We start from the raw sequence: 13,736 nt of genomic DNA, 5'->3' as shown, positions 1-13,736 counted from the left end.
ATACTGTGCAGAAGAGCGTTGTCTCCCCTGTGTCACTGTGGGAGGAGCGTGCACTTACTCTAATGACAGCCCGAAAGAGTAAAAAAGTAGTAATTCCCCAGAGAGTGAGTGTCTGACGGAGGGGAAGTGTCTCAGCGGACACAGCACCTGCTCTCCATTGGCTGACGGCTTCTTTAATTTTATTTTTGTGCAAGTGAAGTCGTCCAGAGCCAAAATCTGGGGGCTTAGCTGACCAGTTTGATTTTGGATTCTTTGGAAATTAATACAATTTAAACTTTTTGAAACATGGAGACTGAATTATGTGGTTTACATATTAATTCCAAAATCAGTCCTAAAGTTAATGTCCTAAAAATGTTGTGTACATGGAAGCATAGTGAGAGAACACCAAGCGGAGATCCTGGGCCTGCCACTCATTGGTAACCTGGAGCAGCCATGGAGCCCGAGTCTTCCTGGGCCTTAAATTAGCTGCAGTCATAGCCACCCAGCTCAGATATGTGACAGAAAGTCATACAGAAGAGAAAGAAACTGCAGTTATGATAGGAACATTATTAGTTTGAAAGGTAGATGCGCTCTGGAATGTTTGTTAAACCAGTCTCGTGTTCTTTACGGAAATGCCTTATACCTGGGCGGATAGATACATGGATGGATAATACGTTTAGATTGGGAAGAAACCCACCCGGAGCGTTCCTTTCCTGCCGTGTGGCCTACGTAGGAGTCTCTGTGATAGTCTGTTGACATGCAGTCACAGCAAGAGAGAAGTCAGAACTCCCCCTCCCTCTCCTGCGGTGAAGTGAAGTCATTATGTTCAGTTCAATTCAGTGTTTGAAGTGCTTACCAGTGTTTCAAGTACATTTGTTTCATTGCTAGAAAACTTGAGTAAAAACCATTTACAGTCCTCAGGAGCCTCTGTTTTCTGTTCACATTGGATGTTGTAACATGGACCCTATTGTAACATAGACTTCCCTCGCTGCTAGGAGAAGCACCCTGGCCTTTTGGCTGATGATGCAGGACTGACCTTTGGAAGCACTGATAACTTTTCAGCCCAGTGTTCCCTCTTCCAGTGCTGAGACTGGAGTCTTCTCAGTCTCTCCCCTTTTCCTGACCCTCTCTAACTTTCCTTATGTTCAAAACGACAGCAAACACAGCCACCCTGAAATGCAACCTACCCTTCTGAGGAGTTGTTACCGCTACTCTTAGGCTGACAGTTACACCTGTGCAGAGGTGTAGCATTACAGCTGACGGTCCTTTTCCAAACTTCTAGAGTCCAGACGCATGAGGGACGATGTGGAGTCCGTAGGCCTTGATTCAGGTACCATGTGCAGCTTGGCTGCTGCGAGTAGCTGGGTAGGCACTGCTAGAGCTAGCTTCTCTGGGCTTCCTCGCCTCTGCCCTTAGTTGACTCTTTAGTAGTTTAGTTTTTAGCCCCATGTCCTCCCCCAACCTCTTCTGCTGGTACCTTGTTCCTTGAAAAAGGAACTCTTAAGAACGTAAGGTTTGGCTGAAAGAAAAACAGCAACCACTATCCACTGAGACCTGCCCTGGGTGCCCTTTTTTGTGCTTTCCAAAGGCAAAAAGCACATGATTCTAACTAAACTGATTTCAAGATAAGCCACTTTACTTGCTTCAGACTCTGCTTCGCTGTTGAACTTGTTTCCTTTTAAATTTTATTTTAAATTGTACTTTTGCTTTTTTAGTAGCTAATAACATTCTGCTTTTTAAGTTTTTAAATGTTACTAACTGTTCCCTGTTACCCCTCCCCTGTTTTTTAATTTGCTTAAAGATGGTACTGCCACTAAAGCGGAGGGTAAGCCGTTTGTTTCTGTGACGGAGGTGTGTCTCCCTTCCACGGCCCTGTGCTCACGAATGTCTCCTCCCGCCCCCGTCTCACTGAGGTCCCTGCATGCCACTGCACGCTGCCCCCTGCCCTCCTCATTGTCTCCACTGGTTTCTGCCTCACCTCTACCTGAGTTCTCCCTTCTTGTTCGGTGGTTCTCGTGAATGAGCACTTGAGTATGCTGTTCGTGGTTTCAGCTCTGAGCGCACACTGGGGAGGGGTTGGTGACATTGTGTGCCGCTGGCCCCAGCTGCCGTCTCAGAGCTTGTGCCTCCTGAAGCATTTCCTCACCTTTTGTTTCCTTTTGTGTCCTTCTCTTTACTTTTGTGCTTTTGTGGGCCTTCAGGAATTGCTTTCCTGTTTTGAAAATGAATTTGTGTCAATTATTCAGGTTAAAGACGGGTAAAGGTTTTCTACCAGGTAATTTATAGAAATTGTTAAAAATGCATTTCTATCCCCCAGTGATGTGACACCATGCCATTTTTATTTGTAACACTGAGCGTACCCCAGTCATTCATATGTTTTCATTCATTCACTCCCCAGGCATGTAGTAAGTGCCTCTGCGTGCTGCGTCCTCTGCTCCACACAAGGACATAGCACGGTGGCCAGAGTGTCCAGATCCACTTGGTTTGGTTCTGTGCTATTCTCTAGAAGGCCTCCCTGATTTCGCATTGGCCTTTGGATGTTAGACATGGCCGTCGAGTGTGTGTGGTCTTTGACTAGCACATGCTAGACAAGATCATCCTTTTACAAAGTCTCTAGAGAGAAAGCATGATATTGTTTCACACAGTTGGAATTTAGAATGACCTCGTCTGCTTAAGATAGTGGCTTAGACACACCAACCCTCAGGATAATGGTTTAACAATTAGGGGTGCTCGTTTACTTTCATACATTATTTAGGACTCTAAAAGGCTAACCTGCAGAGCAAACTGGATTTTTGTTGATATGTGTAGTTCACGGTACTTTATTTATGAGGGGAGGGAGAGATAGAAACATCTATGATGAGAGAGAGTCACTGATTTGCTGCCTCCTCTATGCCCATATAGGATCGAGCCCGCAACTCAGGCATGTGCCCCAGCCGGGAATCGAACCCTTGTTACCTCCTGGCTCATAGGATGATGCTCAAACCACTGAGCCATGTGGGCCAGGCAGTTCACAGTACTTTTAATCCATATACTACTTCCTAAGATAAACATAGTCCCAAGATCAATGTTCTTCAAACTTCTCATAAAAATTACCTAAAAGAACAGAGGTCCTGTCCTTCCCCTGAACATTCTGATAAAGTTCGAAGCAGCAGGTAAATATGAATTTTCAACAAGCCCCCCCACTGGTGATTTGTGGGGTTGGAGAAGTTTGTGAAACGAAAAGTTACCAAAAATGAAAAATGGAAAAACACCTATGTCATAACAAGAGCCTCATTTGTGATAGGAGCCTGACTCTGGGTGTAATTTTCCGTTTTTAGCTGATAGGAGTAATTATTTATTTTCCTTTCCCATAGAAACCATCTTTAATAGTTTCTCAGCCGAGGTGGAAGGACAGTGTGGAGGGTGGAACACAGTAATGCTGATGAAATGGAAAGTGAAAGACACTGTGAGGGGAATTATATTTTTTCCCCAGAATACCTTGATTGATATGCCTGTATAACACAGTTGAAATAAGTCTGTTATTTTAGCCAACACTGGGATTTTTTTTCCTTTTTAAAAAAATATATATGTTATTGGTTTTTTACAAGAGAGGAAGGGAGAGAGATAGAGAGTTAGAAACATCGATTCAGCTGCCTCCTTCACACTCCCTACTGGGGATGTGCCCGCAACCAAGGTACATGCCCTTGACCGGAATTGAACCTGGAACCCTTCAGTCCACAGGCTGACACTCTATCCACTGAGCCAAACTGGTTAGGGCTTTTTTTCCTTTTTAATCAGTTTTCTTTTTACTAGTCAGAGCAAGTTCAGAAATTTGCCTGTTGATGACTGTGCTGACTGACAGGAAGTTTCTTTCTGGTCCTCATTCCAGTCGGGGAGGGAGAACATGTGGGCCCTGAATTGTACCAAGTTCAGAATAAGACAGAGAGGGCTCCTCGAGTGGAGCCCCCGAGCCTTGGTCTCCGTGTCCCAGGGCTTTCCCAGGGCTGTGCAGCGCAGCCGACAGCAGAGCCTTGAGCCTGGGTGAGGAGGGGAGGGGCAGAGGGGCCCCTAGGAGGCCTGTAGCTCAATGTCATTCCTCTGTTTGTTGCCGCAACATGACTGGGCAGTGATGTTTAGAAAAGCCACAGACAGTTATGAGAAAAAGGCAGCAGTAAATATTACAAAGTGTCTTGTCATAAGTTTCCATATCTGAAATTTTGGAATCATTATGGGCCTTTTAAAAAATTTATTTTAAAAAATCTGTTAATTTTTACCATCTGGCTCCTGAGATAAGAAGAAATAGGTACTGTCATTATTAGGAGACAAAGATAATTTTGAATCAGTGCTTGGATGATCTAAATTTAAAATTCAGACAGTACATTTAAATTTTGGCAACTTCATTATTATAGTAATTGAGAAAAATATATATTCTTTGGAGGTTATTTATTATACATATCGAGTAGTCTTTCTAACATTTATGACTAATTAGAAAAATGTTTTTTGTGATGAACCAAAAGCTCAACTATTGGACAAAAGTTTACTTCCAGGACAGCCTTCAGTGTGTTGTGTTCAGTAATTTTGGGAGTTTGAAAAGGAAGCATTTATGTAGTCTATTACACTGCTCAGGAGAAAGTTTATGACTAGATGTTGAACTTGTATGGCAAATAAATGCACTGTCTAATTTTTTTTAGCTACTATGTTTAGAAAATTTGTTTATTCATATTTTTCCCTGAAATAAGTAATTTCAAGAGATGAATTGCCATGTTTGAGTGACCTGTGTGGGTACTAGTAACTTACGGTTAGTTTCAGAAAATAGACGATCACATGTTATTAAGTATAGTCAGAGGCCGGCATAACTATTGGCGGCTTCGAGGTTACACAGTAGAAACTATGGAGCCTTGTCTGCTTTTCCGAGAGAGGAACCTAGGTCTTAGTTTTACTGAGAACTAAACCATTTGGTATTATTGTACTTAGACCCAAGAATTCTGAAGTGTAAGTGGTTGACTTTTTTTTACACAATGCAAAAATATGTATGTCTGCATGTAGAAGTAAAAGAGTGTTACGAGTGTTTATCTTTAAAATATGTAAGGAAAGTTACTCTTTTTGGGAGAGTATTTGTAGGTAGCAAAATTTACAACTGATCAATTTCCCAAATTTTGATTCTGTCAAAAATGCTACTTGTGAGTAGAGGTTGGTTTAATTGTGCCCCTGAGCAATGAGTCGTAAAATAGATCTGTATGCAAAATGTCCCAATATGATGACAGTTGAGATTTACCTAGGAACCTTTTAATTTTTATACCCCCTAAACGAGCGGTTCTCAACCTGTGGGTCGTGACCCCTTTGGCGGTCCAATGACCCTTTCACAGGGGTCGCCTAAGACCATCCTGCATAGCAGATATTTACATTACGATTCATAACAGTAGCAACATTACAGTTATGAAGTAGCAGCGAAAATAATTTTATGGTTGGGTTACAACATGAGGAACTGTATTTAAAGGGCCAGAAGGTTGAGAACCACTGCTTTAAATTGAGAGTTGGCTCAGACTTGAAACATATGGGGGACAAAAACCAAGACACCCTACTGTATGAAGCTAAGTGGAAATTTAAAATTACCTTAAGCTAAATGGGATATGGGAAAACCACGCCTGCAAATTAAACCAGGTGCCCAGGTTCCGTTTCCTGATTTGAGGGCTTTTGTAGAAGAATGGTGGTGTGATTGGAAAACTCGTCAGCAGCGCTATTAGAAAGCCACAGACACGGACATTCTCTCTTTACTCCATGAAAGCCAAAGACTGCACTCCTCCTACAATTCTTTGTTTTCCTCTGGGTCTGCTTTTCTCTGGGTAGATGTATTTGTCGATGTGCTTGTCCCTCCCTGCAGAATATTTTTTGTTGTACAGTTGTCTAATGTCTCATTTCTATTTCTCTTACTTACTGTGACTTTCTTTCATATCTACTTCTGTCTGTCATAATACAATACAATACGAATGAATGAATGTGAATATGCCATTAACAAGTCAATACAGAACTGAAGACTATTTTTACTATTTGTTGCATTTATTGAGTAGGCTTTGTTTTTCCTAAAGACCACAGACTGTTTTATATAGACTCTAAAACGTACACAGGCAATTCATAGTAATAGCACCAACTTAATAAAATGAAAAAACAATGTCTATGAAATAAATAAATATCTGAGTACAGCGTAGTAGAGGCCCTTTAAACTTTGCCCCCAAGAAGGATTTTAAGGATGCCCTGAGGGCTCAGTTGCTAAAGTGAGTCCCTAGGGCAGGCAGAAAATGAGCCCTTGACTTCACCAGGTGAGTATCATGAGTTGGCATGAAGCCAGCTTGTTCTAGGTGCTATGAACCCATGAGAAAGTGGAAGTGCTGTGGATCCATGAGGAAGTGGAGGTGCTGTGGGTCCATGAGGAAGTGGAGGGGCGTGGGTCCATGAGGAAGTGGAGGTGCTGTGGGTCCATGAGGAAGTGGAGGGGCGTGGGTCCATGAGGAAGTGGAGGTGCTGTGGGTCCATGAGGAAGTGGAGGGGCGTGGGTCCATGAGGAAGTGGAGGTGCTGTGGGTCCATGAGGAAGTGGAGGGGCGTGGGTCCATGAGGAAGTGGAGGTGCTGTGGGTCCATGAGGAAGTGGAGGGGCGTGGGTCCATGAGGAAGTGGAGGTGCTGTGGGTCCATGAGGAAGTGGAGGGGCGTGGGTCCATGAGGAAGTGGAGGTGCTGTGGGTCCATGAGGAAGTGGAGGGGCGTGGGTCCATGAGGAAGTGGAGGTGCTGTGGGTCCATGAGGAAGTGGAGGGGCGTGGGTCCATGAGGAAGTGGAGGTGCTGTGGGTCCATGAGGAAGTGGAGGGGCGTGGGTCCATGAGGAAGTGGAGGTGCTGTGGGTCCATGAGGAAGTGGAGGGGCGTGGGTCCATGAGGAAGTGGAGGTGCTGTGGGTCCATGAGGAAGTGGAGGGGCGTGGGTCCATGAGGAAGTGGAGGTGCTGTGGGTCCATGAGGAAGTGGAGGGGCGTGGGTCCATGAGGAAGTGGAGGTGCTGTGGGTCCATGAGGAAGTGGAGGGGCGTGGGTCCATGAGGAAGTGGAGGTGCTGTGGGTCCATGAGGAAGTGGAGGGGCGTGGGTCCATGAGGAAGTGGAGGTGCTGTGGGTCCATGAGGAAGTGGAGGGGCGTGGGTCCATGAGGAAGTGGAGGTGCTGTGGGTCCATGAGGAAGTGGAGGGGCGTGGGTCCATGAGGAAGTGGAGGTGCTGTGGGTCCATGAGGAAGTGGAGGGGCGTGGGTCCATGAGGAAGTGGAGGTGCTGTGGGTCCATGAGGAAGTGGAGGGGCGTGGGTCCATGAGGAAGTGGAGGTGCTGTGGGTCCATGAGGAAGTGGAGGGGCGTGGGTCCATGAGGAAGTGGAGGTGCTGTGGGTCCATGAGGAAGTGGAGGGGCGTGGGTCCATGAGGAAGTGGAGGTGCTGTGGGTCCATGAGGAAGTGGAGGGGCGTGGGTCCATGAGGAAGTGGAGGTGCTGTGGGTCCATGAGGAAGTGGAGGGGCGTGGGTCCATGAGGAAGTGGAGGTGCTGTGGGTCCATGAGGAAGTGGAGGGGCGTGGGTCCATGAGGAAGTGGAGGTGCTGTGGGTCCATGAGGAAGTGGAGGGGCGTGGGTCCATGAGGAAGTGGAGGTGCTGTGGGTCCATGAGGAAGTGGAGGGGCGTGGGTCCATGAGGAAGTGGAGGTGCTGTGGGTCCATGAGGAAGTGGAGGGGCGTGGGTCCATGAGGAAGTGGAGGTGCTGTGGGTCCATGAGGAAGTGGAGGGGCGTGGGTCCATGAGGAAGTGGAGGTGCTGTGGGTCCATGAGGAAGTGGAGGGGCGTGGGTCCATGAGGAAGTGGAGGTGCTGTGGGTCCATGAGGAAGTGGAGGGGCGTGGGTCCATGAGGAAGTGGAGGTGCTGTGGGTCCATGAGGAAGTGGAGGGGCGTGGGTCCATGAGGAAGTGGAGGTGCTGTGGGTCCATGAGGAAGTGGAGGGGCGTGGGTCCATGAGGAAGTGGAGGTGCTGTGGGTCCATGAGGAAGTGGAGGGGCGTGGGTCCATGAGGAAGTGGAGGTGCTGTGGGTCCATGAGGAAGTGGACTGGGAAAGACCCTTCATTCTCTCTTGACCTTGTCCTAGGCCAGTGATGGCGAACCTATGACACGCGTGTTGGAGGTGACACGCGAACTCATTTTTTTGGTTGATTTTTCTTTGTTAAATGGCCTTTAAATAGATAAAATAAATATCAAAAATATAAATCTTTGTTTTACTATGGTTGCAAATATGAAAAAATTTCTATATGCGACGCGACACCAGAGTTAAGTTAGGGATTTTCAAAATGCTGGCATGCTGAGCTCAAAAGGTTCGCCATCACTGTCCTAGGCAGAGGAAGAGAATACCTTCCCTGACTTGTTACAAGCTCTCTTGTCATGCAAGTTGTTTCAGTCTTCCTTCCCTGTGGTGTCTGGGAAACCCCACGCTGATGAATAAAGTGGTCTGGGATGGTAGCCCCCAAGGGTGCCTGACAAGAACAAACATTGAAGTTTTACAGAGGAAGCCATTCTCAACCTGGTTCCTTGGGATCCCCACAGATTTAAAAGGGTGGGGCAAAAGTAGGGTTACAATTGTGAGCATGCAAAACAGTTTATTCTTGTATTAATTGTATTATTTTCCTTATGAACAGCTTTAGACTACTTTTGCCTGCTCTGTATGCCAAATAGGAGTTCATAGTTCAAAATTGTGTAACCGGACCACCCAGGGGTCCGGGCTGCCTGTCACTACTCGAGCCAATTCAGCAGAGAAGGGTTGAATCATATCTGAGCATCTATTCCAATCCTCCCGGCAGTGTGTGAGAGCAGCAAGTCCCCCACAGAAATCTGCTCTGCCCTCCCATCAGCCAGCTGCTTATATTGGGTAGAAGGACAAGATTATGTGCGGAAGTAGGAATTACAGGCATGGAAAGTGGGCACAGGATAATCATCACAGGTTACAAGTCATGCGGGCTGAGGGGGGAGGGGCAGGGACCAGATTACAGGTAATAGGGGAAAGGGCTTGTGAAGAGCAGGTGACTCCAAGACTAGGTGCCACGAGGTTGTAAATCTTTTCATAATGATAGGGCAATTCTTGGGAGGATGACCAACTGTATTCCGATGTTAGCTCCCATATCCCAGGGCGTACAACTCTCAGTGAGTGTAGAAAGTGCCTTCTCTAATCAGAACAGAACCATCATGGTTAACAGAGCATGATTAATATTTCTTATAATTGTAGCTGGTCCCCAATGTATTCTATTTCTGCCTCTAACATTTACATCTATAATGAGTTAGAGGTAGCAGAGAGAAAGAAAAGCATGCCCTAGTACTTGTAAGGCTCTTTTATATAATACAAAGTAGCTGTATTTAAGTGTTGTTGTTTTTTTTATTTCTTTATTGATTTCAGAGAGGAAGGAAGAGGGAGAGAGAGATAGAAACATCAATGATAAGAGGGAATCATTGATTGGCTGCCTCCTACATGCCTCCCACTGGGGATCGAGCCCACAACCCAGGCATATGCCCTTGGCTGGAATCGAACCTGGGACCCTTCAGTCCGCAGGCAGATGCTCTATCCACTGAGCCAAACCAGCTAGGGCAAAAAGAAATAAGTAACTTGCATTTTTAGCAGTCTGCAGAATTTATTAGTGTGATTGAGCCTGTCAGTTGAGAACACATCACTAATCGGAATAAAGGCAGGAAGTCACACATCTCCAAAGCAAAAGCAGGAACCTCAGTAGGTGAGGGCCAAAGCTGGCCGCACCCTGGGGAATGTGGAGGCCTGGGGCATTTGCTGTGATGAGTGATGAGGATATGGAGGAGAAGAAGCAACCCAAAACCCACCCAAGACCTACATCGTCAGTGATAAACAAGAAGTTAACTGTTAAACTGGAGCAGATGAGAGGGAATTTTGCCATTCTTAACCTTCATACGAGGGTAGAGGACTCCCTTCAGAATTTACAGCTGCCTTTGTGGTGTGAAAACCCAAATAGATAATCATTTTAAAGTAGCTGTGGATTGCTGGTGTCCATAGAACTAGCAAAAGCAAACAGATCCTCGTTGGAAGAATTCAACTGCAGTCTAGATCTTGACGTGGCTGTTTAGCCCAGGTTTCATAAACACTGATGCCTCATCACACTTAGGAGAAGGATCCTCTTATTCTCAGAAGATGCAGGCAAAGCATTAAAAATTCAACAAACGTTTTTGACAGCAATTCTTAGCAATTAGGAATAGAAGTGGTTTTTTCAACCTGTTGAAATATCAAACTTTTTGTGAAATTTCAGAATTATTCTTTTTTTAAAATGTGGCTCAAGGCTATGGAGCCTGCTGCCATGCTTTTCTTTAGTGGTGCAGCCCATGTCCAGGACAGCAGGGTAAAAGCAGAGAAACGAAAGGGCAGTTGTTTGAAGCGAAAAACCTGAAGTCTTATTTGTAGATGACATTCTATTTAGATAACCCCAGATAATCTACAGTGTAAATTAATAGAATTAATAAGAGTTTAGCAAGGTTCCTGTTTAAGACCAAATATAAATAATAATTATGAACTTATTTGTCAATAAGTTTAAGTATAATAAAGTTATTGTGCATAATATAAGGCACCTTTTAATAAGTCTATAAAAATTTAGTAAGATATTTTGGGAAAAATATAAAACTTTATTGAAAGACATTGAAGAGAGTGAAATTCAGAAAACATTAGTGATTGGGAAGATCATTGTCAGAAAGCTGTCTTTTTCCCCCAAAATTAACCCAAAATGCCGCATAATGCCAGTCAATATTTTAGTAGGTGTTTTTGTTGTTTTTTTCTCCCCCAAAGGTGTGTTTTTGTTGATTTTAGAGAGAGAGGCAGGGAGAGAGGCAGAGAAAACATTGATGTGAGAGAAAAATAGCAATTGGTTGCTTCCCGTATGCACTCTGACTGGGGGGTCAAACCCACAGCCTTTTGGTGTATGGGATGACGCTCCAATTAGCAGAGCCACCCGGCCAGGGCTAGGTCTTCTCATTGTATCTTCACATGCATAATGAGGAGAGCAGAGGGCCTTAGGGAAAGTAGGTTTATTTGCCCTACCAATGAGCAAGACTTTTGTTAAAAGCTCATCACAACATGGTGATGCTGCATGCTATGGACACATGGACTGTTGGGACAGAATGGACAGCTGAGGAACAGACACATCTGCATATACTGTAAGTATTGGTAGATGTTGGAGATGGCTTTGTAGATCAGTAAGAAAGGGGTTGAGTAAATTGATTTGGACGTAGGTTAGTCATATGGAAAAAATGAAATGGATCTTTCCTTTACCTTCTACAGAAAAATCAGTTCCATAAGTGACCTCACCAAAAAAATGTTGAGCAAAACACTAAGTTTTGGGAAAATATATACCCTATGGTATAATTAAAACTATTTAAAATATAAAAAATAATGCCATATAATTTTTCAGTTATGCAACTGAGAAAATATTATTGAGAAGAAAACATTGAAAGGATAAAGAAATACAAGAGAATGGTGAACACTGGATTTAGGATCCTATTACCAAATGTAGAGGATATAGGGACATAAGCAAAGAAGATTTTTGTTTTATAAGTTGAATGGGTATGGCTGTTTATTTAAAAAATCTGTTTGTGACTTAAATCTTTTATGATAAATTTAAAGTAAAAAATTAAATTCCGTCGTTTTCATGTTGATGTTGCCTTGGTGACTGCCTTGATTTAGCTCGGTGATTTCCATGGGAAAGTAAAAACTCCTCACTCATAGGCCAGCAAGGCATCCAAACTAATAGTGTGATCTTGGACAAATTAATTATTCCCCACTTCTCTGTTCCCTCATCTGAAAACTAGGTTCACACATGTACACTCTTAGTATAATATATGGTATAGCTCTTAATTTTACTGTAGATTCTAGAGTTTGTGTAAGTCTTTCCTTAAACTGCTATGAAGTCATTAATTTTAGTTTTAATGCAGTGCTTTCTTTTATTGCTCCTTACCTCCCTTTTTTGAAACTTTTTCAAGCCTTATGATTTGTTTTTCTGTGTACTTTTCTGCAGGTTTTCTCAGATGATGAAGTATAAATTATTTTTTAAATATATTTTTATTGATTTCAGAGAGGAAGGGAGAGAGAGCGATAGAAACATCAATGGTGAGAGAGAATCATTGATCGGCTGCCTCCTACATGCCCCCTACTGGGGGTCGAGCCCATAACCTGGGCATGTGCCCTGACTTGAAATCAAATTGTGACCTCTTGGTTCGTAGGTTTATACTCAGCCACACCGGCTGCACAGGTTATTTTTCTAATTAATTAATTAATTAATTTATTTATTTATTTATTAATTAAGCCTCACCCAAGGATATTTTTCCATTGATCTTTAGAGAGGGTGGGAGGGAGGGTGAGAGACAGAGAGAAACATCGATGTGAGATATACACATCAATTGGTTGCTTCCTGCACATGCCCCACCAGGGTGGGGGATCGAGTCCACAACTGAGGCACACACCCCTGACCACAACCCAACCCAGGACACTTCAGTCTGTGGGCCGACACTCTGTCCACTGAGCCAAACTGGGTAGGGGAGAAGTTATTTTTAACAATATAAGAAGCCAATAGGGATTCAAAATGTTTTGTGTTTTCTCCATCAGATTGCTATTCTGATTGAATTATGGACGGAGAGGCATTTTGTATCCCTTGGAAACCACAAAATGCCTGAATTTTAAAAAGTTTAACCCCTAATCATACTAGTCTGAACATCAATGATTTTGCATTTCTGAATTCATTTTTACTGTAAGGTTTCATGGTTTAATAATTGGAGTTAACAGATTGCTTTACTATGAGTGACAAATTCTTTTCATAAATGTACTTTACTTTTTAAAAAAAAATTTTTTATTTGATTTCAGAGAGGAAGGGAGAGGGAGAGATAGAAACATCAATGATGAGAGAGAATCATTGATCGGCTGCCTCCCACAAGCCCCCTGCTGGGGATCAAGCTGCAAACCTGGCATAAGCTGTGACCTGATTCCATAGGTCAGCACTCAGCCATTGAGTCATGCCAGCTGGATTACAACATTATATTATTTTTAGGTCATTGTTTTTCTAGGACCTAGGTACTCCTAAGATTTATTCTTTCTTAAAAATTATTTTTAAATTACAGTTTACATGCAATATTATTTTGTATTACTTTCAGGTGCTAATTTTATTTTAATCATTTGCAACCTAGAAATTTATGGGCATACATGCTTTAAATTAGAAGTTTAATGCTACATATCAAAACACATTTTTTCCCCAGGGTGTTGTAGTTTTTGTTGATTGCTGAATATTTTGCATTTGTTCCTTTTTTATATTGTATTTTTCTTAAGACACAGCTAATATTTTCTGATTCTGGACATTTGACAGATTTCTAGCCAATAAAAAAGAATTTAACTGAAAAATTTTTGATAAAAAAATTCTCCAATAGATATCACCTCCTCATCTGAAAATATAATATGCTAGAATAATTGAAACACGAGGTACCTGATAGGTTCATGACTCACTCTCAGGAGTTCCTAACTTTTTAAAAAAAAATTGATTTGAGAGACAGTCAGACATTGATTGTTGTTCCACTTATTGATGCATTCATTGGGTGTGTCTTGTATGTGCCCCGACCAGGGATCAAACCCACAACCTTGGTGTATCAGGACAACACTCTAACCAACTGAGCAACCCAGCCAGGGTCCTTTACGTATTTTTAGAATTTGTGT

The 13,736-nt window shown here is 43.3% G+C and overlaps 1 protein-coding gene across 23 annotated transcripts in view; it reads left to right on the top strand.

The window, feature by feature from the left end:
- Nucleotides 1–13,736, top strand: part of CLASP1 (cytoplasmic linker associated protein 1) — a 285,149-nt gene that overhangs the window by 151,856 nt on the left and 119,557 nt on the right. For 13 of the 23 annotated variants that reach the window (XM_014547896.1, XM_014547897.1, XM_014547893.1 and 10 more), the window contains 2 exons: nucleotides 1,262–1,309; nucleotides 1,781–1,804. The exons of 5 other annotated variants lie outside the window; for them this stretch is intronic. In XM_014547896.1, coding sequence (XP_014403382.1) covers nucleotides 1,262–1,309; nucleotides 1,781–1,804 — 72 coding nt within the window. The remainder of the gene's footprint in view (nucleotides 1–1,261; nucleotides 1,310–1,780; nucleotides 1,805–13,736) is intronic. 5 more of the 23 variants (XM_014547899.1, XM_014547911.1, XM_014547913.1 and 2 more) reach the window with 2 other exon arrangements.

This window comes from Myotis brandtii, unplaced genomic scaffold, assembly GCF_000412655.1.
Source record: "Myotis brandtii unplaced genomic scaffold, ASM41265v1 scaffold488, whole genome shotgun sequence".
NCBI classification, from domain to species: Eukaryota; Metazoa; Chordata; class Mammalia; order Chiroptera; family Vespertilionidae; genus Myotis; species Myotis brandtii.
Note: the sequence above shows the minus strand (reverse complement) of the source record. Positions and strands in the feature narration are given on the sequence as shown.